We start from the raw sequence: 27590 nt of genomic DNA on the forward strand, positions 1-27590 counted from the left end.
TCCACAATCACAGCTTCTCCCATTCATCCCTGTTCCATAGCTGCAGTTCTCACTGGTTCCAGTAAACAGCTCCACCACCCCCAACCCATCAGATTTAGGGGACCTGACAGCTCTCCACTTTTACCAGCTCACCTTTATGGGTTACCTTAACCCTATCTATAACTTGGGTAAATTGCTCGTCTTAGTTTACCAGAGCTGCTATGAAAAATACCACACAATGGGTCAGCTTAAACAGCATTTATTGTCTTGTGGTTTGGGAAGCTAGAAGTCCAAAATCAAGGCAGCAGCAAGGCTATACTTTCATCTTCCATTTGGTAGCACGTTAGTGCTGGCTTGCCCCAATCCTTGGGGGTTCTTGGCTTGCACCACTGCCACATGGCATCCTTTGTCTCTTTCTATGACTTTCTTTGAAGTCTGGTCTTTATTTCTTCTGGTTTCTCTGACTCCAGAAGAGAGCAGATCTGAAATTCATATTTACTGTCTTTATAAGTTGCTCTAGTTATATGGATTAGGACCCACAGATTCAACTTGGCCATACCTTAACTAATAATAATATCTTCGAAAGGCCCTGCTTACAGGGCAGTGCAATGGTGGCTCAGTGGCAGAATTCTTGCCTGCTATGCGGGAGACCTGGGCTCGATTCCCAGTGCCTGCCCATGCAAAAAAAGAAAGTATTAAAAAAAAAAAAAAAAGGCCTTGTTTACAAATGGATCCACACACACAGGACTGCGGATTAAGATTAAGAACATCTATTTTGGGTTGACATGATACAGCCTATCACTTTGCCCGCTTATTCAACTCTTTATGGTAAACCCTGTTGAGTGGGCCCTCTTTCCTGTCTGGTACATAATCTACCTTTGCACTAAGAAAAAAACATACATTCCTTCCTTTCTGTTCTTTGACTACAACAAGCTCCTTCTAATCTCCAATTTACCCCAGGACATTTTGCTGGCAGGTGGCCGAGTCTGGGTTAACCCTTGGGTTAAACAATCTTGTGATGACCTGTTATGTCATCACAAGATCGGGAGGATGCTGGCACCCCCTCATAGGATTAGGCTGTGAGAATGAAATGCCATCATGCAATAAAGAAAAGGCGCATGGAAGGCACCCTTCAAAAGTCTGAGCCCTCCTCCTTTTATCTACCTTATCAATAGACTAATAAAACATAGGGCATAAAAATAAATAAAAGGGGGAACAAATGTTAAGTAGATTGAAATACTAGTGATCAATGAAAGGGAGGGGTAAGGGGTATGGTATGTATGAATTTCTTTCTGTTGTCTTATTTCTTTTTCTGAATTGATGTAAATGTTCTAAGAAATGATCATGATGAATATGCAACTATGCGATGATATTGTGAATTACTGATTATATATGTAGAACGGAATGATATGTTAAGAATGTTTTGCTTGTTTGTTGTTATATTTTAAGAAAAAAGTTAGGGAAAAAAAAAGTCTGAGCCCTTGCCATTCATTGCACTCCACGCTGTCACAACCCGCCCTGGCCGAGCGACCAGCGACGCGAGCTGCTCGGCTCCTGGCAGCTCCGTGGTCAGCTGCTCCTGTTTGGGTGGCTGGGGCAGCTTGACCGACAGAGAAGCCCATTGTCTGTCGTCTGGGGCTCTATTGTTGAGGCCTCCTCCCAGCTTCCAGCTCCGCAAACACTCCACCTGTCACTGTCCCTGGGGCTTGTCTCAGCTTCCCCGGGGGGCGGGGAGCGGGAGGGAGGAGGGGACGTGCACTGACAGCTACCTGACCGTACCCCGAAGGCCGGATCGCCAGTCCTGTATTACAGTTAAGGAAACCGAGGCGCCGAGAGCTCACAAGATTTGGGTGGGGAGTGCTTGTCCCATGTCAGACTGTCAAAGATGGGGTGGGGGCAGGGTCACTCTGCGGGATCTTGTTGGGCCAGAGATGGCAGGGCCAGCGCGATGGCCCTATCTCACTCGTGGAAAGACCGAGGCTCAGAGAGCACACACGCTCGCCCACGGTCGCGCGGCCTTCCTTTCCTCCTTATCGCCAGGTCCAGAGCTGTTTTCTACCGAACTTGGGAGACCTCAGAGATCCAGGCGGGGCGGAGTGGGGCGGGGCGACGCCGCACGTTCCAACCCTCAGCGACGCGTAGGGCGGAAACCCGCCGCTCCCAGCCCAGCGAGGGGGCGTGGCTTCCGAGCCAGGAGGGAGTCTCACTGGGCCTTGGCCTTTGCGGGGCGGGATTCCGCCTGACGGACTTGTGGGCGTGGCCTCCTTTCCGGCCCGCGCGGTCCGTGGGGGAGGTGTTCCCTTTGTGACGCAGGCGCAGAACGCGGGTGGGGCGGTGCCGAGACCTGCTAGCGCCCCGCCCCCCGGCGGAGGCGGCTGGGGCTGGGGGCGTGTCCGGGGCGGGGCCGCGTTCCTCCCGCGCCCCGCCCCGCTCCGCCACCGGAGCGGGGCGGCGGGCGCAAGGAGCACCGGGTTCAGGGATGTGAGTGCGGCGGGGCTGGGGGCGCGGGGTGGAGCGCGGGGGCCCCAGGGCTTCCCGGGCACAGGGGTTGCGAGTCCGCTGGCGGTCCATGGGCCCACCAGGTGCGGGCTCAGGTGCGGCGAACGAGGGGTTCGCCCAGTCCGGCCCCGCGCGTCGGGCCATCCCGGGGTGCCCCATTGCCGCGGCCCGAGGGGCGGGCACCTGGTTGCGGAGCTCCGGCCCGGGCAGAGAGCGGGCGGCAGGCGCGGGTCTGACGTCTGTGCTACCTACCTCGGGCCCCGCCAGCTGTGCAGAGGCCCCCGCAGTGGCGGCAGCTGGAGCCGGGTTTCTGCTCCTTGCGCTGCTGCTGCGGGGGTGTAATTGGGTGCCGGGGGGTGGGGAAGAAGGGCAACTGCGGGGTGGGGCCCGGGGTGACTCCCCAGCTCTGGCTCCGGGATGGATCCCAGCCTCCTGAGGTGCGACCTGCTGCTTTCTTGGAAATGTAACCTCTCAGGCACCGAGCGTTTTCTCTGAGGAGCTCTTTAGATGCCTTATCTCAATCCTCAACAACAGCCACATATTTTCCAGTTGAGGAAACTGAGGCGCCGGGCCCGGGGCCACACAGGTGTTTTGTGTTCTTGTTCTAATGCGCAGGTGAGCTGCTAAGGTCTGGCAGCCAGCTACACCTGGGTGCTCAGCCTGCTGGTTCAGAGACCTGCTGTGTGACCTTGAGCACACCTCTGTCCGTCTCTGGGCCTCTGGTGGGGTCAGGGTGCCTACCTCCCAGGGCTGCTGTGGGGATTAGTTTACATGTTTCAAGGAAAGATGGCAAGTGGTCAATAAATAGCTGATATTATTACTGGTCTTGGTTGCAGCTAAGTGACCCTTTTCTGGGGCCGACGGAGTTAGTAGGTTGGGTTGGCGTGGTCTGATGACCCAGGGTGGGCTCACCGGGAAGGCCATGATGGCTGCTTTCCATACAGAGGCTGCCCCCATCTGTGCGTCTGTCCTTGTGCACACTGCAGGCCACACTCCACCCAGCTGTACCAGCATGTGCCGGAGACACGCTGGCCCATCGTGTACTCACCGCGTTACAATATCACCTTTATGGGCCTGGAGAAGCTGCACCCCTTTGATGCGGGTAAATGGGGCAAAGTGATCAACTTCCTAAAAGGTATGAAAGCTCCCTCCCCTCCCACACCTCGGACCCTATCCCTAACTTCCTCCACCCTACCTGTTCCCCGCAGACCTGTCCCTGCTGTCTTTCCCTTCAGACTCTCCCACTGCCAGTCTCAGCCCTCCAGACTGCCTTCCGCCAATGCTGTCAACATAGTGTGTTGTGTCCCTGTCTTTAAATTCACTGGCTCCCCATCACTGTGGTCCTGAGTCCTGCTTCTGCACCCATAATCCCAGTGGAAAGGAAGCTGATTAGTGAGGGCACAAGGCAGCTGAAATTTGGAGTCCAGTGTCCATCCTCCATAATCTTAGAGATTCCAGGAGGTAGAGAGCCTTTGCTCCAACCTACTTGATTACAGATAGGGGAAATGAGGGCTCAGAAAGGTTGAGAAACATGCCAAAGTCACACAGCCACCAAGTGGCAATTGTGAACTCCATGCTGCCAGTAATGTCTGTCCATCATTCCATGGCTCCTCCCACCAAACCAGGTGATGCTCTAGAAAACACATGCATTTTAACTGCCCCTGTCCAAGGCTCTGATTTAGGAGGGAAATTCAGACATCATAAAAGACCAGTGCCTGAATATTCTTCTCATCCCCTGCTGAGGCTTTCTTTAACTGAGAGAGGAAGGTAATGTTACCTGGAAGTGTTACCCGGGCATAGGATGAAGCATTGAATATCTTTCAATCACACAACCCTTCTGATCACACCGAGGAGAACGTTTCGCTTTGGAGCCAGCCTATCTTTAACACCTCTCCAGGACTTGCTGGCAAGTTCCGTCTTTAAAAAACAAATCTACAGCAAGCCTCAGAAAATAGGACTTATTTAACCAATCCAGACCTGGGCCTTGCAGAAAATAGTTTTGAATCAGAGGTTAATAATGCTGTTTCCCTTGTATTTTTTAATTTTTTGGTTAACATCTATTTATGGCAAGTGATACTAATTTTCCATTTACAGTAGAGGCCAGAGTGTGTATCCAAAGAAAAATATTAGAAAAGAGCACAGGTGGCGTGCAGCTATGGCAAGAATCCTGAAGAGGTGAGTGAAGCCACTGGCCTCATACCTTGCAGTTCTCTTGCCTTTCTGCTCCTGATTCTGTGTATTTTGTTTGCATAGACTCAGCCTAAGTCACTTCCCCAGCTGCTCCTTCTTGGACTCCTGTGTCACCCAGGAGCTGGATAGTAGGGTTCCTTGTTTCCCTTGTCTCTGAGTTTACAGCTGGCCCTGAATTCTCTCCTTTTTTCCTCTGAGGATGAGGGTGGAAAGGAGGGCAGGACCATGTGGTAAAAGGCCATGGATGCCACACCCTTTGCCTCATGGCATGGGGGAGCCATGGAATGTTCTGGGAAGAGAAGGGTACCTGCCCAGAGCTGTATATACGAAATGTTTGTCACTAGTTGGTTTCTACCAAGGTTGATTTCTCTGGGTGACTCCTTAGAATACATCCTCTGGATTCTGACCTTGTTCTTTGATTTCCCTAGAACCCAGAGCATCAGAATCCTGTTCTTACCGTGCTCTGGAGCACCTTCTACTCTCTGCATTTTCTTGCTTTGCAAAACACAGAGCCGGTCGTGCCTGGTATATGTGAGGGATGATGAAATAATGCCTTGTTTCTCAAATGTCAGTCATTTGCAAAAGGGTCTTGGGACCTTGCCACCTCCTTAGTTCACTTGTTCCATTATTTACGTCTTAGCTTTATTTACTTTTAGCCTCTCTTTCTTAAACCTAAATAAACATATTTTAAAAGGAAATATTATGTCATCTAAATGGGGAAAGTTTCACTTGCCATAAATAGAAGGTCACGGTAAAAAAATAAATAAATCCAGTGAAAACCACAGTATTATTAAATGCAAGCTGGTGACTGCTGGTGACTCTTTTTAACTCTCCTTTTGGTAAAAAGAGACATGATCAGGCAAATAGATGTTGAAGAGGGGCGAACCCCACCCTGCAGTTTTTCTACTGTCAGGAAACTATTGAGAAGAATAACTCCCCACCCCCCGCCCTGGAGCAACATTCTTGCCTCTTGTTCTGCCTCTGAAAATTGTCAGTCACACCTGAACCGATCTCGTGGACCTCAGTGCCTTGGAAGACATGGGGGTGGCTGTGTGTGCAAAGTGTGAGGCCCGCCCATCTCCCCCCCCCCCCCCCCCCCCCGTCAGAGGGCCTGGCCATTGTCCACATTGGCCTGGGAACCAGCACATTCTCAGAATACCCAGAAGCCAGCGGTCCCTACCTTGGTGGTGGAGGGAGGGAAGCCTGGGGCTGACAGAGGCCCAACTTGCAGCCTGTGGGAGGGTCCAAAGTGGGGAGGGGTTTTGGAGTCAGCGGGAAGCAGAGTGCCCATTCCTGTGGTTTCAGAAGAGAAGCTTCTAGCAGACAGCATGCTGGTGGAGGCACGGGAGGCCTCGGAGGAGGATCTGCTAGTGGTCCACACAAGGCGTTACCTCAACGAGCTGAAGGTATGAAGCGGGGGGCTGTGGAGGGTGTTTTAGGGACCGGGTGGAGATGCCCAGTAGGACTGCCTGGTGGAAGATGGCAGCTCAGCCTGGAGAAGCACAGGCTCAAGGGGCTCCCATTCCCATCCCTAGGGTGGGGAGAGAGGTGTCATTAAAAGGCAGACACCAGGGATGGGCTACGCTGCTCCAAAGGATAGTGAGCTCCCCGTCTCTGGGAGTATGAAAACAGGGTTGTTCACTTGGTGGTTATTGAACCTTCCTAGGGGTTTGGGGTTTCTATATTAGTCACTTACAAAGACCACTCCTGGAATGGTTGGAGGAGGCTTGGTTCCAGAGCTTCATCTCCATTCAACCAGAGCTGTTCCACTTGGGCTTGTTTTTATATTGGGCTGAAATGTAAGATTCTGCTCTGAGGACTTCCACTGATAAAGACTTGTTGAAAACTGTTGGGCTGAAAACCAGCTTGAAACCCCCAGGGCCTAACAGGTAACAAACAAGTAGATAGGCAGATGGTAGGTTCTGGGGTGAGCTGGAGAGCCTGCCCCTTTGTCAGTGGGTGGTCTCTACCACCCGGTGCTGCCAGCCTGTCTTGGTAGGGGATGGGTCAGAGATGCTGCAGGTTCTCAGTACCCAAGAGGGTGGGACCCCTGATCCCATTGTAGGAGCTGGGGTGGGGGGCATCAGAAGATGGTGCTGCCAGCCTGTCCTGGGGGGGTGGTGGTGGTGGGGATACACAGGTTCTCTGTCCCCAATAGTGGACTCATTTAGATTCAGGGGCATAGCGCATACCAGAGCTCACTGGGGCCCTCAGCTCTATGGGTGGAAAAGTAGGGGCCCCACTCACTCAAGGTCACCCGGGAAGCCGGGGCAGGCCTGGTGGAGAGCCTCAGTCAGATCTCCCAGGTTCTGGGTCACAGCTGCCACCTGTCCCCCCTGTCCCCACCCCACCCCCCGCGCTGGTCTGGGCCGTGAGAATTCTAGATGGGGTGACAACAGTGTGAGCTCATTATGGATTACCAGGATGAAGCCGAAACCTGGCTCCCAGGAGACGGAGATGTGCGAGGCCTTGGCAGGCAGCCCGGTGCTTGGCTCTGCCCTCGTTTCCTGGGGCTCTGGCGTGGGGTCAGAGTCCACAGCCCAGGGGCTGGGCCGGGAGGTCACGCCTGTCAGAGTCCAACGATGAGGACAGTGACAGGAGCCAGCTCAGAGAGTGGGGCAGGATGGGGCGAGTGGATCAGGGCAGATCCTGAGCATGTGAATGAGAGGGAGGCTGTAGGACCTCACGGATTTTTGGAGGGTCCTTCAGGGAAATTGTATAGGATAGACTGCTTGCCTGGGCTTGGGTACCCAAAAGATTCAAGGTATTTATTTCACTGTATGGTGAGTATGCATTTAAATTAGCAGGTTGAATCCCAAGTAGAAAGTTGAGGTCAAGGGCAGGAGGCGAATTCAGATATGCCAACTCGAAGGATTCATGAGATGTTGTGATTGAGCTGAAGGTTTGGCTTGGGGCTCCAAAACCTGCTCATTTCCATGGTACCAACTAAAGTGAAGAGCTATCAGGCATATCTGTATTGATCAGCACCAGTATGCTGGGTACAAAGGGGAAAATAAGACATCAGGGTTCCCTGTACCCATGGATTTGTGTTTTAGTGATGGGAGATGGAAAATAAAGATGTAAAACACCAGAGCATTTCAGAAAGTGCCAAAGACTATGAAGGAAAGAAAAAATGGAGGATAACTGGGTGCACAGGTAGTCAGGGAAGACCCCATGAAGGAGGTGTCGTTTGAGCTGAGTCTAAAGAATGAGGAATAGGCAACACTCCTGTGGAGCTTGAAAGAAGAATGTTTCAGAGTCAAAAGCCTGGAGGGGAGGAGACTTGGCCTACTATAGGAGAGAAGGATGTTTGAGTGGCCAGATTGAAGGGAGTCGCGGCTGACATGGTACCAGGTGAGGCCAGCAGCAGCCAGGACATGGTTTGGATTTTATTCCTGGTACCAGGTATCATCATAAGAGAGTTTTGAGCAGGGGAGTGACATAGTATCATATGCCCTTGCTGTTCAGGTGGGTCCCATACCTGTTTTTAGGGGGCTGCAGGCTACAGCTCAGGAACCAAAACCCCTGCCCTCCTCTCACCTCCCCAGCCAGTTATCTGCATTGTTTCTTTTCTCTGCAGTGGGTAGCCAGAGCAGTGCCATGGAGAGTTCCCATAGGTCTCCTGGGGACTGTGTGTATTGTGTAATATCCACGCACCTTCTCCCCTGCCCCATCTCGCTCTGCCCCCTGCCCCTTGTGCTGGTGTGGCCTTCGATGCTTAATAACAAACAGAGCACCCAAGGAGAAGCAGGAGCCTGATCTTTGCAAGATGATGTCAATTCACACAGACATGTTAGCTGAGCACCTCCTATATACATGGCCCAGAACTGCCCCATGGAGGGTGGTGGTTAGGTTGGGCCAGTGCTAGGTTCTTGCCTTCTGCTGACCACAGTTGGCCATGGTGTGCCAGTTAGTGGGGATGCAGCACCAGCAGTGTTATCCTTGGCAGCGCATGGGGCACGCTCATCCCCCACATATTTAATGAGCACCTGGCTCTGTTCTAAGTGCTGGGAGCGTTAGGATAGAACAAAAGATACCAGACCCCTTTCCTTATGGAGCTGGCATTTAGGTGGGCAAGTCAGACTGTAAACATAATAATTAAGTAATGGTACAGTATGTTAGCAGGTGCTGAGTGCTCTGGGGAAGGTATAGCAGGAAAGTGGGTGGGCGAGCTGGGTAGGGAAGGACTGCAGTTTTTAAATAGGGCAGTCAGAGATGGCCCACAGAAAAGGTGATGAGCTCAAAGACTAGAAGGAAGCAAGGGAGTACGCTGTGTGGCTATCTGGGGGAAGGGCATGCCAAGCAGAAGGAATAGCGATTGCAAAGGCCCTGAGGCATGCAATTCTCCAGTGTGTTTCAGTAGCAGTGAAGAAGTCAAGGTGGCTGGATCAGAAGGCTAGAGAGGGAGATTGGTAAGAGATGAGGTCAGGAAATTAACAGGGGCCGGAGGCTCTGAGGGAGGTGGGAGCCAAGGAGTGTTTTATACAGAGGAGGAACCTGATCTGAGCTATGTTTTTACAGGATTGTTTTGGCTGGTATGATGAGAATAGGTCATATGGACAAAAGCAGGGATACCAGCGAAGAAGGAGGTTGAGGCAATAATCCTGGTGTCTCAAACAAGGCTAGAAGCTGTCGGTGTGGAGCAGAGAGAAGTGGTTGAGTCTGGGGCATGTTATGAAGGGGGATTGCTTGACAGATTGGCTGTGGGGGGCATGTGAGAGAAAGAAGACAAGGGCATCTCAGAATTTTGACTGGAGTCTCTGGAAGGCTGGGAATGAATTGGGCCGCTTGTGACCCTGATGGTGCTTAGTGACTGTAGGAGAGGATACAGCACCCAGTACCCCAGCTCACCCCTGGAGGGCAGGTATCTCTGGAAGAATGGGTTTTTCCACTTCCCTCTCTCTGACTTGTCTCTTCTTCCTTGAGGGAGCCCCTTCTCTCTCTCTCTATGTGAAGTAAAATTTATATTCCAAAATTAACCATTATGCCCATTGAAATGTACGATTCAGTGGCATTTAGGACATTGACAATGTTAGAATTGTTCTGCAGCCATCACCTCCATCTAGTTACAAGACATTTTCATCATCCCCCAAAGAAATCCCACACCCACTGAGCAGTTGCTGTCCATCCCTCCACATTCCCTGCCTCCACCCCTGGAAACCACCAGTCTGTTTTCTGTCTCTAAAGATCTCTGCCTACTTTGGACCTTTCACATAAATGGAGTCATACAATATGTGACCTTTTGTGTCTGGCTGGTTTCCCTTAGCATAATGTTTTCAAAGTTCAACCACAGTGTAGCATTCCCTTTTCATGGCTGAGTAATATTCTGCTGCATGGCAAGGATACATTTTGTGGATCCATTCATTAGTTGATGGACTTTTGATGTATTTCCCTTACCTTTTGGCGACTGTGAACAATGCTACAATATGAACAGTACATCCATGTACAAGTATTTGTTTTAATACCTGCTTTCAGTTCTCTTGGGTATGTATCCAAGAGTGGAATTGCCAGGTCACATAGTAATTAAGTGTTTAACTTTTAGGAACCATCATGCTGTTTCTACAGTGGCACCATTTTACATTGCCACCAGCAATGAGGGAGTGTTCCTATTTCTCCACATCCTTTCCAACACTTGTAAATTCCTGTTTTTTAAATATGAGCCATTCTAGTGGGCTTGAAATGATATCTCATTATGGTTTTGATTTGCATTTCCTTGGCAGCTAATGAAGTTGAACACTTTTTCATGTGCTTGTTGACCATTTGTATATCTTCTTTGGAGAAAATACCTGTGAAAATCCTTCACCCATTTTTAAAATTGGGCTGTGTATCTTTTTGTTAAGTTGTAGGCGTTCTTTCTATATACGGGATATCAAACCCTTACCAGATATATGATTTCCAAATTTTTTCTCCCATTAAATAGGTTAGGTTTCTTGATAATGTCCTCTGATTCACAAAAGGTTTCAATTTTGATGAAGTTTATTCAATTTATCCTTTTGTTGTTGTTGTTGGCCATGCCTTTGGAATCATTATAAAGACTCCATTGATGAATCCAAGGTCAGAAAGTTTTGCTCCTATGTTTTTTCACCTGAGAGGTTTTTTTTTTCTTTCTTAGAGAAGTTGTGGATTTACAGAACAATCATGCATAAAATACAGGATTCCTGTATACCATCCTACCACCAACACCTTGCGTTTGTGTGGAACATTTATCACAATTCATGACAGCACTTCTTTATAATTATGCTATTAATTAAAGTCCATGGTTTAACTTAGGGTTTACTATTGGTGTAGTTACGTGGATTTTTAAAAAATTCCTTTATTGTGTTCCCATGTGTTCACTCTAACATTTCCCCTTTTAATCATATTCAGATATATATATTTCAGTGCTGCTAATTGCATTCACAGTGTTATGCTCCCATCACCACCATGCAACTACCAAAACATTTCCATCATTCCAAATAGGAGCCCTGTACAGTGTAAGCCTTAACTTCCCATTCCATATTCCTACCCCATCCCCCGGTAAACAGTATTCTGGCTCTAGGAGTTTGCTCATTCGAATAATTCAAAACAGTGGGATCATACCCTGTCTGTCCTTTTGTGTCTGGCTTATTTCACGCCACATGATGTCTTCAAGGTTCATCCATGTTGTGGCATGTATCAGGGCTGCATTCCTTTTAAGGGCTGAATAATGTTCCTTTGTATGGATATACCCTATTTTGTTTATTCATTCATCAGTTGACGGACCCTTGTGTCGATTCCATCTTGTGGCATTTGTGATGAATAATGCTGCTATGAACATTGGTGTGCAAATATCCGTTTGAGTCCTTGCTTTCAGTTCTTTGGGTTATATTCCTAGTAGTGAGATTGACAGGTCATATGGTAGTTGTATACTTAGCTTTCTGAGCAACTGCCAAACTGTCTTTCATGGTGGCTACACTATTTTATATTGCCACTAGCAATGAATGAGTGTTCCTGTCTCTTTGCATCACCTCCAACACTTGTAATTTTTCGTTTTGCTAATAGTAGCCATTCTAATGGGTATGAAATTGTGTCTCATTGTAGTTTTGACTTCTATTTCCCTGATGGACAATGATGTTGAGCATTTTTTCATGTGTTTGGTGGCCATTTGTATATCTTCTTTGGAGACATGTCTGTGCAAGTCTTTGGCCAATTTTTAAATTGGGTTGCGTATCTTTTTGTTAAGTTGTAGGATTTATTTATGTATTCTAGATATAATCCTTTATCATATATGTGCTTTTCAAATGTCTTCTTCTACATATAGGTTGTTCTACTTTCCTGTGGCTTTGAAGAACAAAAGTTTTTAATTTTGATGAGGTCCTGTCTATCAACTTTCTCTTTTGTTGGTTGTGTTTTGGGTGTAAAGTCTAAGAAATCATTACCTAACGCTAGGTCCTGAAGATGCTCCCCTATGTTTTCTTCTAGGAGTTTGGTGCTTCTAGCTCTTATATGAAGGTCTTTGACCCATTTCGAGTTGATTTTTGTATATGATGTGAGGTAGGGGGTCCTTTTTTTTGCAAATGAAGAGCCAGTTTTCCCAGCACTATTTGTTGAAGAGACTAATTTTTTTTCCCAATTTGAGTGATTTTTGCCACTTTGTCAAAAATCAATTGGCTGTAAATACCAGCATTGATTTCTGAGCTCTCAGTTCTGTCTGTTGGTCTATATGTCTGTCCTTATGCCAGAGTCTGTGCTGTTTTATTACTGTGGCTTTGTAATAAGTTTTAAGTTTGGGAAGTACGAGTCCTTCAACTTCAGTCTTCTTTTTCGAGATGTCTTGGGCTATTTGGGGCCCTCTAACCTGCCATATAAATTTGATGATTGGCTTTTCCATTTCTGTGAAGAAGGTTGGAATTTTGATTGGAATTGCACTGAATCTATAAATTGCTTTGGGTAGTGTTAACATCTTAATGATATTTAACCTTACAATCTATGAACGTGGAAAATTCTGCCATTTATTTCGTTCTTCTTTTAACAGTGTTTTGTAGTTTTCTGTGCACAAATCCTTTACATCTTAGGTTGGATTTATTCCTAGATATTTGACTCTTTTAGTTGCTATTGTGAATGGAAGCTTTTTCTTGATTTCTTCTTTTGATTGTTCTTTGCTTGTGTATGGAAACACTACTGATTTTGGGGTGTGGATCTTTGTACTTTACCACTTTGCTGAATTCATTTATTGACTTTGGGAACTTTGTTATGGATTTTTCAGGATTTCCTGTATATAGGATCATATCATCCGCAAATAGGGAAAGTTTCACTTCTTCCTTTCCAATTTGGTTGCCTTTTATGTCTTTTTCTTGCCGAATTGTCTGGCAAGAACTTCCAGTACAATGTTGAGTAACAGTGATGATAGAGGGCATCCTTTTCTTGTTCTTGATCTTAGATCTTTCACCATTGAGTAGGGAATTATCTTTGGGTTCTTCATATATGACCTTATTGAAGTTGAGGAAGTCTCCTTCTATTCCTAGTGTTCTGAGCATTTTTATCAAGAAAGGGTGCTGTATTTGTCAAATTCCTTTTCTGCTTCAATCAAGATGATTGTGTGTGTGTTTTTTCCCCTTCATTTTGTTAAAGTTTATTAATTGATTTTCTAAAGTTAAACCACATGATTATGGTGTATACTTCTTTTAATAAGCTGTTGGATTTGGTTTGCTAGTATTTTGCTGAGGATTTTTACATACATATTCATAAAAAATATTGATCTGTAGTTTCTTTTCTTGTGGAATCTTTTTCTGGCTTTGGTATGAGGGTGATGTTGGCTTCATATAAAGAGTTTGGGGGTGTTCCCTCCTCTTCAATTTTTTGGAGGAGTTTGAGAAGAATTGGTGTTGTCTTCTTGGAATGATTGGTAGAATTTCCAATCTGAAGCCATTTGATCCTGGGCTTGCTTTCCTGGGAGATTTTATTTATTACTGATTTAATTCTTTACTAGTAATTGGTTTGTTGAGATCTCATTTCCTCTTGAGTCATTGTAGGTAGTTTGTATATTTCTAAGAATTTGTCCATTTCATCTAGGTTGTTTCATTTATCGGCATACAGTTGTTCATAGTATCCTCTTCTAGTCCTTTTTTTTCAGTGGGTTAGTAGTAATGTTCCCCTTTAAATTTTTAATTTTTGTTATTTGTGTCCACTCTCTTTTTTTCTTCATCGGTCTAGCTGAAGGTGTATCTATTTTATTGATCTTTTCAAGGGACCAACTTTTGGTTTTGTTGATGTTCTCTATTGCTTTTTTCTATTTTATTTATCTCTGCTCTAATTTTTAATATTTCCTTCCTTCTGTTTGCTTTAGGTTTAGTTTGCTCCTCTTTTTCTAGTTCTTCCAGTTTTGAGGTTGTCTCTGATTTGAAGTTTTTCTTCTTTTTTAATGTAAGCATTTAGAATTATAAATTTTCCTCTCAGCCCTGCTTTTGCCACATCCCGTAAGTTTTGGTATGTTGCATTTTCATCTCAAGATATTTCCTAATTTCCTCTTTAACCTATTCGTTGCTTAAGAGTATGCTGTTTAATTTCACATACTTGTGAATCCCTTTTCTCCCTGTGTTATGGATTTCTAACCTCATTCCATCACCGTTGGAGAATATACATTGCATGGTTTCAATATGTTTTAATTTATTGAGACTTTGTTTTGTGACTCAACCTATGGTCTATCCTGGAGAATTATTCATGCATGTTCAGGAAGAATGTGTGTTCTGTTGGCCTTGGGTGCAGAGTTCTATATATAGCTCTGTTAGGTCTTTTGGTTTAGTGTGTCACTCAAGTCTTGTACTTCCTTATCAATCTTCTGTCTAGATGTTCTATCCATTATTGAGAGTGGTATGTTAAAGTCTCTTACTGTTAATGTGGAGCCATCAATTTCTCCCTCCACATCTGTCAGTATTTACTTCATATATTTTGGGGCTCTGCTGTTAGGTGCATATGTATTTATAATTATTACATCATCCTGTTGGATTGTCCCCTTTATTAGTATGTAATGTCCACCTTTGTTTCTCATAACTGGTTTGACTTAAAGTCTATTTTATATAATATTAGTACAACCACCTCAGCTCTTTTACTCTCAGTCTACTTGTATCTTCCACTTTAAGGTTAGTCTCTTGCAGATAGCATACGGTTGGGTCATGCTCTTTTATCCATTCTCCCAATCCCTGCTTTTGATTAGAGAGTTTAATCCATTTACATTTAGTCACTGCTGATAACAGAGTATCTTCTGCCATTTTGCTATTTAATTTAGTCTTTGTCTTATATCTCTTTTTTATCCCTCACTTCTGTTAAAGCCTACTTTCATATGTATTTGGTTTTTTTGTGTTGTAGCATATTAAGTTCCTTCTCATTTCTATCTGGATTTATTTTTTATCGTTTTTCTTGTGGTTACCATGGGGTTAAATTTTTACTTCTTAAATACACAATAATCATATTTGATTTGATGCCCATTTGACTTCAGTAACATGCACATATACTTTTCCTATGCCCCTCTGTCCCCCCACCATTTTTCTATACTCATTACCACATATATCTTTGTACATTGTGTGTCCAGAAAACCTAGATTTATCATTACTTTTGTGCATTTACATTTTAGCTCCTGTAGGAAATAAGAAGTGGAATTACATACCATACAATATAATTCAATAATTACCTACATGATTACCTTTACTGTAGGTCTTTATTTCTTTATGCTGCTTTGAACCCCTGCCTAGTATCCTTTATTTTTAGTTTGAAGAACTGCCTTTAGCTTTGCTGATGGGTAGATCTAGTGGTAATGAACTCCCACAACTTTTATTTATCTGCGAATGTCTTACTCTTTCCCTCATTTTGAAGAGAATCTTGTTGGATTTAAAATTTGGGGCTGATGGTTGTTTTCCTTCAGCACTTTCAGTATTTCAGCCCACTATTTTCTTGCCTCCAGGGTTTCTGATGAGAAATAGGCACTCAAACTTACTGGGATGCCCTTGTATATAATACGTTGCTTTTTCTCTTGCAGCTTCCACAGCTCTCTCCTTTACCTTTACATTTGATAGTATGATCAGTATATGATGGGGTATATTTATCTTCATGTTTATCCTGTGTGGTGTTCTCTGAGCTTCTTGGATGTACCTATTCACATCTTTTGCTTAGTTTGAACTTTTGAGAAGTTCCCTGTCATTATTTCTTTGACTATTCTTTGTGCCTCTTTCTCTCTTTCTTTTCCTTCTGGGAATATATATGTATATTGTGATACACTTCATGCTATCCCAGAGGTGTCTTAGGCTATTTTTGCTTTTAATATTTCTTTCTTTTTCCTCATGACAGAACTTTTCAGGGCTTTGTGAATTTCCTAGAGGTGGGCAACATAAGCAATGTTTCCCAAACTTGTTTGACCATGGAACCTTTCTGGGTGGATAGACCAGTGGCTGTGGAACCCACTTTGAGAAATGCTGTTCTGTGGTTTTGTGAATATTTTGGACCTCTGAGGATGCAGGGATATGGCTTCTTTTTCTTTCAGTCTCTGGCTTGCCTAGAGATGGAGTAGGCAGTGAGTTAATTTGTTTCTCCAGTGGCTCATCATTCATTCATTTATGCAGAAAAGTAGTGGTTACATACTTGGGTGGCAGGCCTGTGCTGGGCAATGTGATTTGTGCTGTGAACAGTCTGCACACACACACACACACACACACGTACACACGCAATCACACAACTCACACACGGGGGTCCTACAGCTTCCTGGCCCCAGCTCTAACTCTCTGGCCCCGTCCCAGGCCCTGCAGTGTCTGAGTGCCGGACCCAGTGCCCATGGAAGGCCTGGTGGGCTGTACTCCTTCCACACCACGGCGGCTCCCCCAGGACACTCCCTCAAGCAGGGAGCACAGCGTGCTTCCCCAGCCTTCAGCTGTCCTCAGCTTCGCAGCCCGGGAGGGGTGGCCACATAGGTCATCTCCAGCAGTGCCGGCCACCCAGTACCCCACGACCTCTGACACAGTGTTCCCCCCTGTTGCCGGTGTCCCACCCTCCATCCCCTGCTTCACGGGGGTGCCTCCTGGCTAATACCCACCCTGCCCTTCTAGGGCACGCCCCCGGCCACCATCACTCCCCATTCTCTTTCCCTCTGTACTGAGTCCTTCCCGTTATGGAGCACGACTCCTGTCCCTCTTTCCAGCCCACCTGCTGGTTGGTGAATGCAGTGGTCACGCTTCCTGCGTCCATCTCAGGGGCTGTCTCTTCGTTCTCTCCTTCCTGAGACCTCTCTGCTTGACTCCCAGACCTCTGCAGCTCGTGGTTTCTTGCCCTCTCCTAGGGCAGGCCTCCGTGCACCATCTCGGTGGGCCTCCCTTGGCCTTACCCTTAAATGCTGGGGGTCCAGGGTTCTCACCTTAGCCCTTGGCCTCTCACCTCTCACTCCCTCCCCCTATTCTGTCCCCAGCCCCAGCCTCCCTCTCCCTTGAGTCCTGGCTTCCTGGGCACCCCAGATTGACTACCCCAGCACAGACGTGGCCCCTCCAAAGCACAGCCCCGAGCTCTCCCCCTTGGTTCCCACCTCCAACCTCACAGGCCCCTGGATCTGAGACCTGGGCCTCATCCTAGACCCCCATCTCCCTACCCCGACGTGAGGTGTGCCCCCAAATCTGTTCAAATTGGCCCACTTCTCACCTCCCCCAGGTCCCCATTATCTCTGACCTGCTCACTGGGGTCGCTCCTTGTACTCTTGTGGCCCTGATTAGATCTGACTGCAGAAGGAGTGAGCATCAGGGAGCATGCTGTTAGGGTACCACCCGGGTGCCACTGCTGGAGTTCGGGCCCTACATGCTGCATCCCCGTCCCAGCTGCACCCAGCCTCTCTGGAACGTGAGACCCACTTCCTCCCTTCAGCCTGCAGTCACTTTTTGCCTTTCCCCCTGCGTCTGTAAACACCCCTTCACCGTCAGCCCCAGGATCTGTGTCACTTGCTCCACCGGGCTCCCTATCCCACACTCGCCATGTCCCATCTGAGTGCCGTTGCCTCGCCTGCCTGCCATGGGCCAAGTGTCCTGGGGGGAAGACAGTATCCCCAGCACCCACCTCCGGCCTTGGGACCTTGCAGGCACTTGTTAAATATGTAGAGACTCACCCCCTGGCATCATGGGACAGGCCCACTGGCGTTCTGCCTGGGGAGAGCCAGGAGAAGGAACCCAGGTGTATTTGACAATATCCAAAGGACCCTGAGCCGGGGTTGTGTGTGGTGGAAGGGAGAGGTTTGGGGGTGGTGCCAGTTCAGAATTTGGGTGCAGCTGCTTTCTGCAGGCCCTGGGCAGCTGGGACACCCGTAGCCCCAGGGGATGGGAGACCAAAGGAGAGGCTGTGTCCTGGTTTCGGTGCCGATGCCTTCTGGGTGTCCTAGACCCTCAGTCGGTAACTGGAGACGAGAGCAGCAAGCTCCCTACCCCCCACACACATTTAAAAGAAAATGTATTGTGATAGCATGTGTGCGTTTGTGTATATATTTATTTTTATATATAAATATATATACATAAATTTATGTAAATATATACATGTTTATATATATTTACATATACATATTTATGTACATATATATCATCAGATTTCCCATGTTAGTCATTTTTTTAATGTGCAATTCAAAGGCCTGAATTACATTCACAAGATTGTGCTACCTTCCCCTCCTTTCCTGACAAGAACTTTCCATCACCCCAAACAGAGACTCTGTACCCTTCCCCTCCCCTGGTCCCTGGTGACCGCTAATCTACTTTCTGTCTCTCTGCATGAAGTGTGAGGTTAACAACGTCGTTAAAATGTCCCACCCAGCCCTGAGCCCGCGGGTCCTCACTGCTGCCGCACCCATCCTTGCTCCCAGGCCATGAGGTTCCCCTTTAAAGGGAGGGGTTTGGCTGGGCGAGGGGTGGGCTGGGAGAGATGACTCCTAGTGGGTGAGGGAGCAGGAGGTGCAGGGGGGGAAGGAGAACCGTCTCTGTGACCTTGGGAAGATCCTCCCTGCTCTTCTGTACAATGCCCCCTCCTACGCCATGAGCCGCCTGGGCCAATGCTCCCAAAACCCCCCTTAGGTCTGCATACCTGAGATCTCGGGGTCCCCTGCAGCTCTGGTTCTGGTCACTAGAGGGCAGCCAAGAACTTTGGCACGCGTTGCCTGGACTGCGTGGGCTGAAAACTTGCTGTGTGACCTGCCACCTCGGCAACCTCAGAGCCTGGTGGAGGTTGCAGCGAGGAAGTGGGGGGCACCTTCCCTCTAGAAACTGTGCTAGACCTGGAAGTTCACCCTGAAACCATCTTCAAGGCTTCGAGAGGCAAATCTGATGCCCCAGGGGGCTGCCGCAGTGGGAGGTCACCGCCCCGTCTTTCTCTGCAGTGGTCCTTTGCTGTTGCGACCATCACCGAAATACCCCCAGTCATCTTCCTTCCCAATTTCCTCGTGCAAAGGAAAGTGCTGAGGCCACTTCGAACCCAGACGGGAGGGACCATTATGGTAGGTGGGGAAGAAGGCTGGGCTGGGGACCCCACCCCCGGCCCCCTTTCCACCTTCTCCGTGCCTCTGCCACCCACTGCTCTCCATCTGGAATCCCCTCCCCATACTTTGCAGTTGAACAAAATCCTAAATATCCCTCAAGTCCTGGTACAAATGACCCTTTCTCCAAAGAACCTTTCCCATCCTGGGAGATTAGCACCCAGTTTCCTTCCTCCAGGGGCCTGCTGTTAGAGTTACCGTATTTGCTGGTATATGAGACCCACCACCACCCACAAAGTGTAGATCCAAAAATTACGGCTCCAATACATCCAAATTTAAGATGGAAAGTAGAAGCCCCATGGCTTGAATGATGGGTGATGCTTCTCCAGCCCCCTCCTCATTTATAGATGTGGCAATTAAGAGCACCTTGCGGTGAAACTGGGTTCCACATCTTATGTGTTCTTTCTCAAAACTGAGCCACAGGCTGCTGCTGAGTTGATTGGAGGTCGAGATTTAAATGTAGAATGATTTAACCTAGCCCTGAATCTTTCCTGTTTTTGATAGTTTTCCTTTTAGCTATGAATCTGTACATTTTTTTATTATAATAGAATTCTACCACCTACCCCAAAACTCTAATTTCCTACACGATTTTAGTTTTCAGGATCCTGAAGCTACTTTTTTTTTTAATTGAGTAAAAAACCAAAAAACCAAATTTCCCATTCACAGCCACATCAAAATCTTTGTCAATTAATGTATGATGGTGAGCACGTACCTTTTATTTCTCCCAGTTTCCTTGCAGAATTGCAAAGGGTGTGTACACTGCAAAACTCATCTACCAGCCAACCTGGTAATTGCTTCTAGGACTAACTCTGGGCTTGCTGTGAGGGAAAGAGGTGCTCCCAGCACCCCCAACTCACCCCCGGAGTTCCTCCCTATTCCAGAGCTGGCTCAAAACAGTATTTGTGGAGTGAGTGAGTAAGTGAATGAGTGAGTGAGTGAGTGAGCAAGTGAAGGAATCAGCTGCCTGCCTCATCTTGTGATTGTCTCCAAAGGCAGGGAAGCTGGCGGTGGAGCGAGGCTGGGCCATCAACGTGGGTGAGTGTTCCTGCACATCTGGTGTGGATTGGGCCTGAAGGGGGCCTGGGGGCAGGGAGGGTCAAGGGGAACCCAGAGGTGAGGTGGCAGCTATGCAATTCAACGGCTCTGGTCCCAAAGACCTCCCCTTATTGAATGCCTTCTGGTGGCAGGCGTGCAGCCTCATACCTAGGAAGGACCCACCCGCCCCTGCATCAGATGTGGGTCCTTGTCTAAAAGACACAAGCATTTCTCTTGCCCTCCTTGCATATTTCCAGAGATAGGGTGCTCATTCATGCCCTGTATATGAATGGCAGGGTTCCAGCCCACATCCCAGGACTAGCCTTTCCCATGTTGGAAGCTGTTATGGCCTAGTTGAGTAGCTAAGAGCCTGGGTCCCCATCCAGCCTGAGTTTGAATCCTGGTTCTGCCCAAAGCCAGCTGAGTGACTCTGGGCAAGTTGCCGAACTTCTCTGTGTGTCAGTTTCTCCACCTGTAAAATGGGAATGATGATAATAGACCCGTGTAGGGTCGTAGGGAGGTTCAGTGACCTCAGTGCCTGGTTAAGTGTTCAGTAAATGTTAGCTATTGTCTTAGCATTATTATTCAACAATGACCTTTTGCGTGGTGGAAAGAATAGCCCCACCAGCCGTCACCAGCCTTCCCAACCATCCCTTCCACTGCCTACAAGATTTGGTGGTCCCTTGGCAAACCGGGCCCACCATAGCCTCAACCCAGCCTACCTGAAATTGCAGGAAGGGCTCTGGAGGCAGCAAGGACCAGCTTTCTGCCTCGAGAAGGAGTGAGTTCCCCGCCAGCTGGGGGTATGAGCAGGCACTGGGGGCTGTCAGATCAGGAAGACCCTGAGAGCTTTCTTGCTCTGGGCAGGGGGTGGCCATCCTGGCTGAGCTGCCTCCTGACCTGTGACCGGTCACAACACCCCATCGCTCAGTTCACTTGGCCAACTTGGAGTTGGGGGGAGGAGGGGCCCCAGGGAGCTGAGCCAGGAGGGGATGCTGGGAGGAGGGAGGGGCCTGGGACACGCCTGGCCCTGACAGGCACCCCTCTCCATCCTTCTGCAGGGGGCGGCTTCCACCACTGCTCCAGCGACCGGGGCGGGGGCTTCTGTGCCTATGCAGACATCACACTAGCCATCAAGGTGGGCCCCCCTACGGTGTGGCCGGACTCGCCTCCAAGCCAGGCCCTGGGCTAGGGCCCGGAATCCTGCCCACAGCCCCGTGTTTGGTGTTCCCACCCTCCATCTCCCAAGCCCTATAAGAGAGTAAGGGAACTGAGGTGCTCAGTGGGGGAGAGGGCTTGCTTGGGCCCCACCACCAAATGCGCCTGGATCTGACACCTTCTCTTCAGTGTTGCTTGTGAGGGCAGGTAGATGTTACAGCCTTCATCGCCTGCAGGGGCCTGGGGAACGGGTGTACATCTTTTAGGGGGCAGTGAGGAGGAGGGAAGGGGACTGGAGACATAACAACAACAGCGATATTAATAATGGCAGCTGGTATTTCTTACTACTCGATCCTGTGCCTGCCTCCGTCCTTCCTAACTCATCTCTTTTAATCCTGGCAGCATCTCTGTGGAGTAGAATCTGTAATCTCCGTGTTTTGCAGATGAGGGGACTGAGGCTGAGAGAAGTGAAGTCATGCAGCCAGGAGGGCAGAGTGGGCACTGGGCCCCAGAAATGAGCTGACATACATTGCCTCTGTTCTCGGGGGCCACTATAGACGAATGAGGGGAGGTGGGCAGGTTGGGAGACCCCAGGAGTTGGGTTGGAGGAGAAGGAAGGCTTCCTGGAGGAGGCAGCTTTGGAGCTTGGTCTTGCAGGATGAGACGGAGATTGGGGAATGAAGTTCCAGGCACAGCCTCCAGACCTATAGAATCTGGGCTGTCACTGAAGACCGGGCCTAATTGCCCAGTCTACCTCCTGACCTCCAGCCTTTCAGGGCCCAGCAAATGGTGCCTCCTCCAGGGAGGCTTCCATGACCCACCCAGGGGCTGCACCAACCCACACAGGCTTCTCTGAAGCCCCACTGCTCTCCTGTGGCATGTGAGGTCTTTCTGTGATAGCTGGATCACCTGCCCACTGCACCTCCCAGCCTTCCCCCTTGTCTCCTTGTCGCTTCCTCTGGGCTGTGTGGGCCCTTCGTGACCCCTTTCTCCTCCTCTGGCAGTTTCTGTTCGAGCGTGTTGAGGGTATCTCCAGAGCCACCATCGTTGATCTTGACGCCCACCAGGTGAGTGCTCTAAGAGGGCAGGGTACTTGAGAGACCTGCCACCCTGTGCCCCAGCACCTCGCTCCCCAGGGCAGGAGAACCCCCCTTCCCTGGGCATTCCCAAAAGCCTCTGTGGGGCTTCCCTCCCTTTAAGAACTTCCTGTGACCCCCAGCTGGGTCTCTGCCTCTTTCACAGCTCACCCCTCTGTATCTGAGGCAGGAAACAGAGCATGTGTCCTGGTCCCTCTGACACTCATCCCAGCCAGCCTAATGGCTTTTCTTAAAACCCAGTTCGACAATGTTACTCTCATGCTCTAAATTCTGCCATGGCTCCCTATTGCTTCTAGTTGATTTAAGGCACTTCCGCTCTTCCCCTCAGGAAGACACTCACACAGTCATGCACACAATTTCAGAGGTGCTTGGGTTCCCCAAATCCGCTGCCCAGGAGGGAGAGCGCCAAAGTGTAGCAGCATCTCCCTCTGAAGACTCTGAACACAGGAGCAGCTTCTGTGTTCAGAGATGGGGCAGTGGGTTCCATGGCTTCCCAAAGCCCCTTCCCACACCAGTATCGTGGCTTTGCGCCAGTCGGGGTCCTGCTCTTAGTTTGTGTGGCACTGAACTCCTGAACTAAGCCAGAAACCATTCCCTCCCCTAAAGTGCACAGCTCTTCACAGTTTGCTCTTTCACAGTACTGATCCCTACTGATTCCCCCACAGACTTGAGAGGATGGCAGGGCCAGGATTCCTGTCTCATTTCCCGGAGAAGGAGCCAGGGTTTTAGTGCTTCCTCAAGGTCATATGAGAAGGCCACAGGGCTGTGTTTTGAGTCTGAATTCCAGCTCTGCCACTTAATAGACGTGATTCCTCCAAGTGCAGGCCCTGTGGCCCAAGCCCGTGGGGGAGTTTCCTGGGGCAGGAATGGGATGAGTTGTGGCCTGCCTGCAAGCAGTTCTGTGTCCCCCTTCCCAGGGCAATGGGCACGAGCGAGACTTCATGGATGACAGCCGCGTGTATATCATGGATGTCTACAACCGCCACATATACCCCGGGGACCGCTTTGCCAAGCGTAAGCTGCCAGCCCACCCCTCGCTCTTCTGTACACTCGTGCTTGGACAGGGATCTCTTGCTTGAGTCTTGTCTGTTTGCAGGGCCGGACAGCACTTGTTATTTAGTACGTCCTTGGCCTCCCTGGGAGGTGGGGATCATTTTCACTTTACAGATGAGGCAAAGGAGACCAAAAAAAGTCACTTGACTGAGATTGTATAAACCCAGACATCAATATGTATGAGCCCCGTAAGTTAGGGGTAACTGCCAGAATAATAAGAATAGAATTTTCTTCTCCTAGGTATGCATCTGTCCTGAGAAAGGACAGAAAAGAAATGAGAAGGAAAATTTGATAAATCAGAAATACAAAATAAGATAGCAGCAATAAGTTCAAATATAATAGTTACTAAAATAAACAAAAGTGGGTTAGATTCACAAATCAAAAAGCAGAGACTCTCAGATGAGATTTGAGAACTGAGGGACCTGCCCAGTTTGTAGTCAGGGGGCACCAATACATGAGGTGTTAATCTGGTGTGGATAAGTCAGCCTCTGGGATGGCCTAAGGGGCCAGTTTCTGAACTGAATCTTAAATCTGCTGAATTTGGGCTTGAGGGTGCTGCCGGGTATCTGTGTGTCTGGGCAAGAGCTCAAGGGCGCAATAAAATTGGACATGGTCAACGTGTGTCCCAGAATCCCTAGGGCAAAAGGTTTTGTAGCTTGAATTCCCCTTCTCCTCTTGGGGTTCCCTTTCTTTGCAGCTCTTGGTGCTTATTCAGATAAATGTTGGGTGAAATGTGAAGCAGTGCAGTGCTGGAGTCAGACTGACCCGTTTCCACTCCTGGCTAGGATACCAATAGGCTCCCCCCATCTTGAGCCTCAGTTTCCCTTCTCTGCAAAGCAGGGCTATTCCTGTCTCCCTCTCAGAGGCCATAAGGCGAAAGGTGGAACTGGAGTGGGGCACGGAGGATGATGAGTACTTGGATAAAGTGGAGAGGAACATCAAGAAAGCCCTCCAGGAGTACCCGCCTGACGTGGTGGTGTACAATGCAGGCACTGACATCCTCGATGGCGACCGCCTCGGGGGGCTGTCCATCAGCCCAGAGGTAGGTCCTGATCCTGGGGTGGAGGGCAAGGGAAGGTCTGCTTGCTCTGGGGACTCAGCAGCAGGAAAGGTGGGCAGCATGGGTGCATCTCCCAATGTCAAGAGAAGAGACAGGCTGAAGCAGCAGCAGCCCAGACCAGGGCTAGACTGGCAGTAGGACTTCCTGATGCCATGGGGTCCAGGCCTGCTTGAGCCCAGCCTTCCCCTGTCACCCCCACAGGGCATCGTGAAGCGGGACGAGCTGGTGTTCCGAGTGGTCCGCAGCCGCCAGGTGCCCATCCTCATGGTGACGTCGGGTGGGTACCAGAAACGTACAGCCCGAATCATCGCCGACTCCATCCTCAACCTGCATGGCCTGGGGCTCATCGGACAGGAGATGCCCAGCATCTCAGCCCAGAGCTCGGACACACCCCTGCTGCCCCCAGCAGTGCCCTGACCTGAGCTGCCCTTCCCTACCCTTCCTCACCGTCTCCCTGCCCGCCTCCCGGTCCCCCACCCTGCCCCCCCTGTAGTGCTTTTTGTTTTCTAACCTGATTTGACGGTGGAGGGCAGCAATCAATGTGGACTGGGCCGCTGGGCAAGAAAACTGACCCTTGCGGCCTCTTCAGAGCACGGAGAAGGGAAGCCCCGAGGGGCCCTGTGTGCTGGGGTCAGGGGGCAGAAGGCAGAGCCTGAGTCCCAGGGAAGACCCCACGTGGGGTTGGGGGTCCAGCGAGGCCCTGGGAAGGGGTGTACTCAGATGTGTGAAAGTGGAGAAGGTGGGTAGACAGTTCTCAAAGAAGGAAGAGGGCAGGCTGGGCCGCTGGAGGCCACCAGGAGGGACCCCAGGGTGGGGGGCAGTGTGTTCTGGTTTTTGAAAAAGTCAGGCCGAGTTTGGACAGAGGACGTGTCGTATCTACCAACTTTGGCCCCTTTCCCTCCTCTTCAGGTGGTGTGGTTTGCTTTGCTCCCTTTACCTCCCCTTCAGGGAGTGACGGGTTGTCCAGACAGGGTGCAAGAAGCAGCAGGGGCCAGTGTACGGACCCAGCCCTCCAGGCCTTCGGGCTGTGGTCATGGGGCTCCTGGCCAGCAGGCAGGAGCCCCAGGAGTGATGCCTCTGGTCCTGGATTTAAGGGGCAGTAGGAAAGGGGGTGGCGAAGTAGGTTCTCCCATCTGACATCCCCCTTGACAAAGCAAGGGCTGGACCTGCTCTCCCAGAGCTCCTCGGCCATAAGGAGGCCTCGGACCCCTAAGTCCCTGCTTCAGCCACAGCGTCACCTGCTGAGGGCGGGCGGGGGCAGGTTTGGGGGAGGGGAAAGTTCTTCTCTGAGGGAGGGGCCTCCTGGGGTGGTCGGGGGCAGGAGGAGACAGGAGTCATGGGAGGGCGAGGCTGGCAGGTGGAAATTGGAGGGGGCAGGGGGCCCAGCCAGGTCCTGCAGGGACTGGGCACCAGGGAGAGGCTGGCAGTTCCTGGAGGGAGCTCAGAGGGTCTCTGTCATGGCCAAGTCCAAGGACACCTCCAGACTCAAGGAGACTGTGAGGGGGTAGGCGGCTGGGATGGGCCCTGGGTGGGGCTGCAGCTTCCACTGGCCTCACTCAGAGTGTCCAGGGGTCCTGGGTGAACCCTGACCTTTGACCCTGGGAAGGCCTCCCCGCCTAGGGAGCTGGGGCAGGGGGCGGGGCGGGTGTTCGCCCCTCCATTACCTCGGGATGTTCCTAGCCAGCAACTGTCACCTTGATCAAAGGGGGGTGGGTGGGGAGGGAAGGTGGGGGAGTGAAGGCATCCCCTGTCATCTGTTAACCTCACCTGTGGGACCTGGTCCCTTGGCATCTGGGGTGCTTCCATGTGCCCCTCACTCTCTCTGCTCCCTCTACTTGGGGAGGTTACAGGATGACAAATTGGCTCAACAACGCTGACCTCTGATCTCTGATGGTCCCTAACATCCCTTCGTCTCCCTTAAGGGATGACACCCTAAGGAGCTCAGAGGCCACTGTGACATCAGGGGCGGGCCGTGGGCACTGCCTGACGTTGTTGAGCTTCCATTCTGTTCGTAGAGAATCATAAAGGCTCTTGATCAGACCTGGCTGCTGTGTGGTTCCTGAGAGGAAGGATTCCAACCCCCTGAGGATGAAATGAAATGAGGATTTAAAATTCACATGGCACAAAGCCTGACCCAGGGTCCTGCCCCATAAATGCTGGTGTTTTTATTCCATCCTCCCAGCCCTGGGAAGCAGGTGGTGATGCTCATCTTACAGGAGAGGCAGCTGGGGCTCAGAGAGGGTGGGGAATTTGCCCCATGTCACACAGTTAGTGAGTGGTACGGCCAGATTTGGGTTCCAGAGTAGGTGTCGGTTCTGCACCAGCTGATTTGTCATGGGCCTGGGGTCCCTGGGGACTCGGAGCACGGTGGAGTGGGGTCCACATGGGATTGGGCCACGATGCTGGTCCTGCCCGGGGCGGGATAGGGGGACATCCAGGGATTGGCCACCCTGAGATGGACCTGGGGGTTCTATTCTGGGGGTAGGAACCATGTCCTTGGGCTGACAGTGGCGAGGGGATCCCCAGCACCACTGGCACATCCCAGGTTGGGAGCAGGGACCTGGGGTTAGCCCACGCCAGCTGTGAGGAGAATGCCAAAGGCAGATGTGGCTGAGCGAACCTGTTGCAGACCCCATTCTAAGCTCTTCTTTTTTTGGAAATGCATTTTATCGGGACGAGGTGCAGATGGCTATAAAGGAAATAAGAGATCAAGTGGCTACCACACTTGATTTGTATACGGGCCAGAGTCATTATGGGGGTTATGGTATAGGGTGAGAGCTTTTTTTGAAAATTGAATGTTAACTTTTTATTGTGGCAACATATACAACTGAAAATTTCTCATTTACATCATTTTCAAGTGTACAATTCAGCGGCAGTGACTGCATTTACAATATTGTGGTATTAGCATCACCACATATCCACATGTTTTCACCTTTGGGGTGAGTACTTTTGAGAACATTGAAAATCTTGCAGAAAATGAAAACCAAAAATGAAACAATAAGGATAGTTCATTTCAACGTTA

The 27590-nt window shown here is 49.6% G+C and overlaps 1 protein-coding gene across 11 annotated transcripts; it reads left to right on the plus strand.

Annotated features, from left to right (window-relative positions):
• The first annotated feature begins 2357 nt into the window (after window positions 1–2357).
• Window positions 2358–26606, plus strand: HDAC11 (histone deacetylase 11). 11 transcript variants are annotated; one of them, XM_077116405.1, is made up of 11 exons: window positions 2371–2460; window positions 2954–3093; window positions 3465–3613; window positions 5974–6074; window positions 18938–19126; window positions 20158–20200; window positions 21262–21338; window positions 22363–22425; window positions 23373–23469; window positions 24372–24550; window positions 24770–26606. In XM_077116405.1, the coding sequence occupies exons 2-11, from the start codon at window positions 3086–3088 to the stop codon at window positions 24983–24985; spliced, it is 1122 nt and encodes a 373-aa protein (XP_076972520.1). In that variant the 5' UTR covers window positions 2371–2460; window positions 2954–3085; the 3' UTR covers window positions 24986–26606. The 11 variants fall into 11 exon arrangements, with proteins under 11 accessions (XP_076972521.1, XP_076972530.1, XP_076972520.1 ...); XM_077116406.1 differs by lacking the exon at window positions 2954–3093 and having other exon boundaries at window positions 2358–2460; XM_077116415.1 differs by lacking the exon at window positions 2954–3093 and having other exon boundaries at window positions 2365–2460; window positions 3423–3613.
• The last annotated feature ends 984 nt before the right edge of the window (window positions 26607–27590 follow it).

The sequence above is a fragment of the Tamandua tetradactyla genome, chromosome 9 (assembly GCF_023851605.1).
Source record: "Tamandua tetradactyla isolate mTamTet1 chromosome 9, mTamTet1.pri, whole genome shotgun sequence".
NCBI classification, from domain to species: domain Eukaryota; kingdom Metazoa; phylum Chordata; class Mammalia; order Pilosa; family Myrmecophagidae; genus Tamandua; species Tamandua tetradactyla.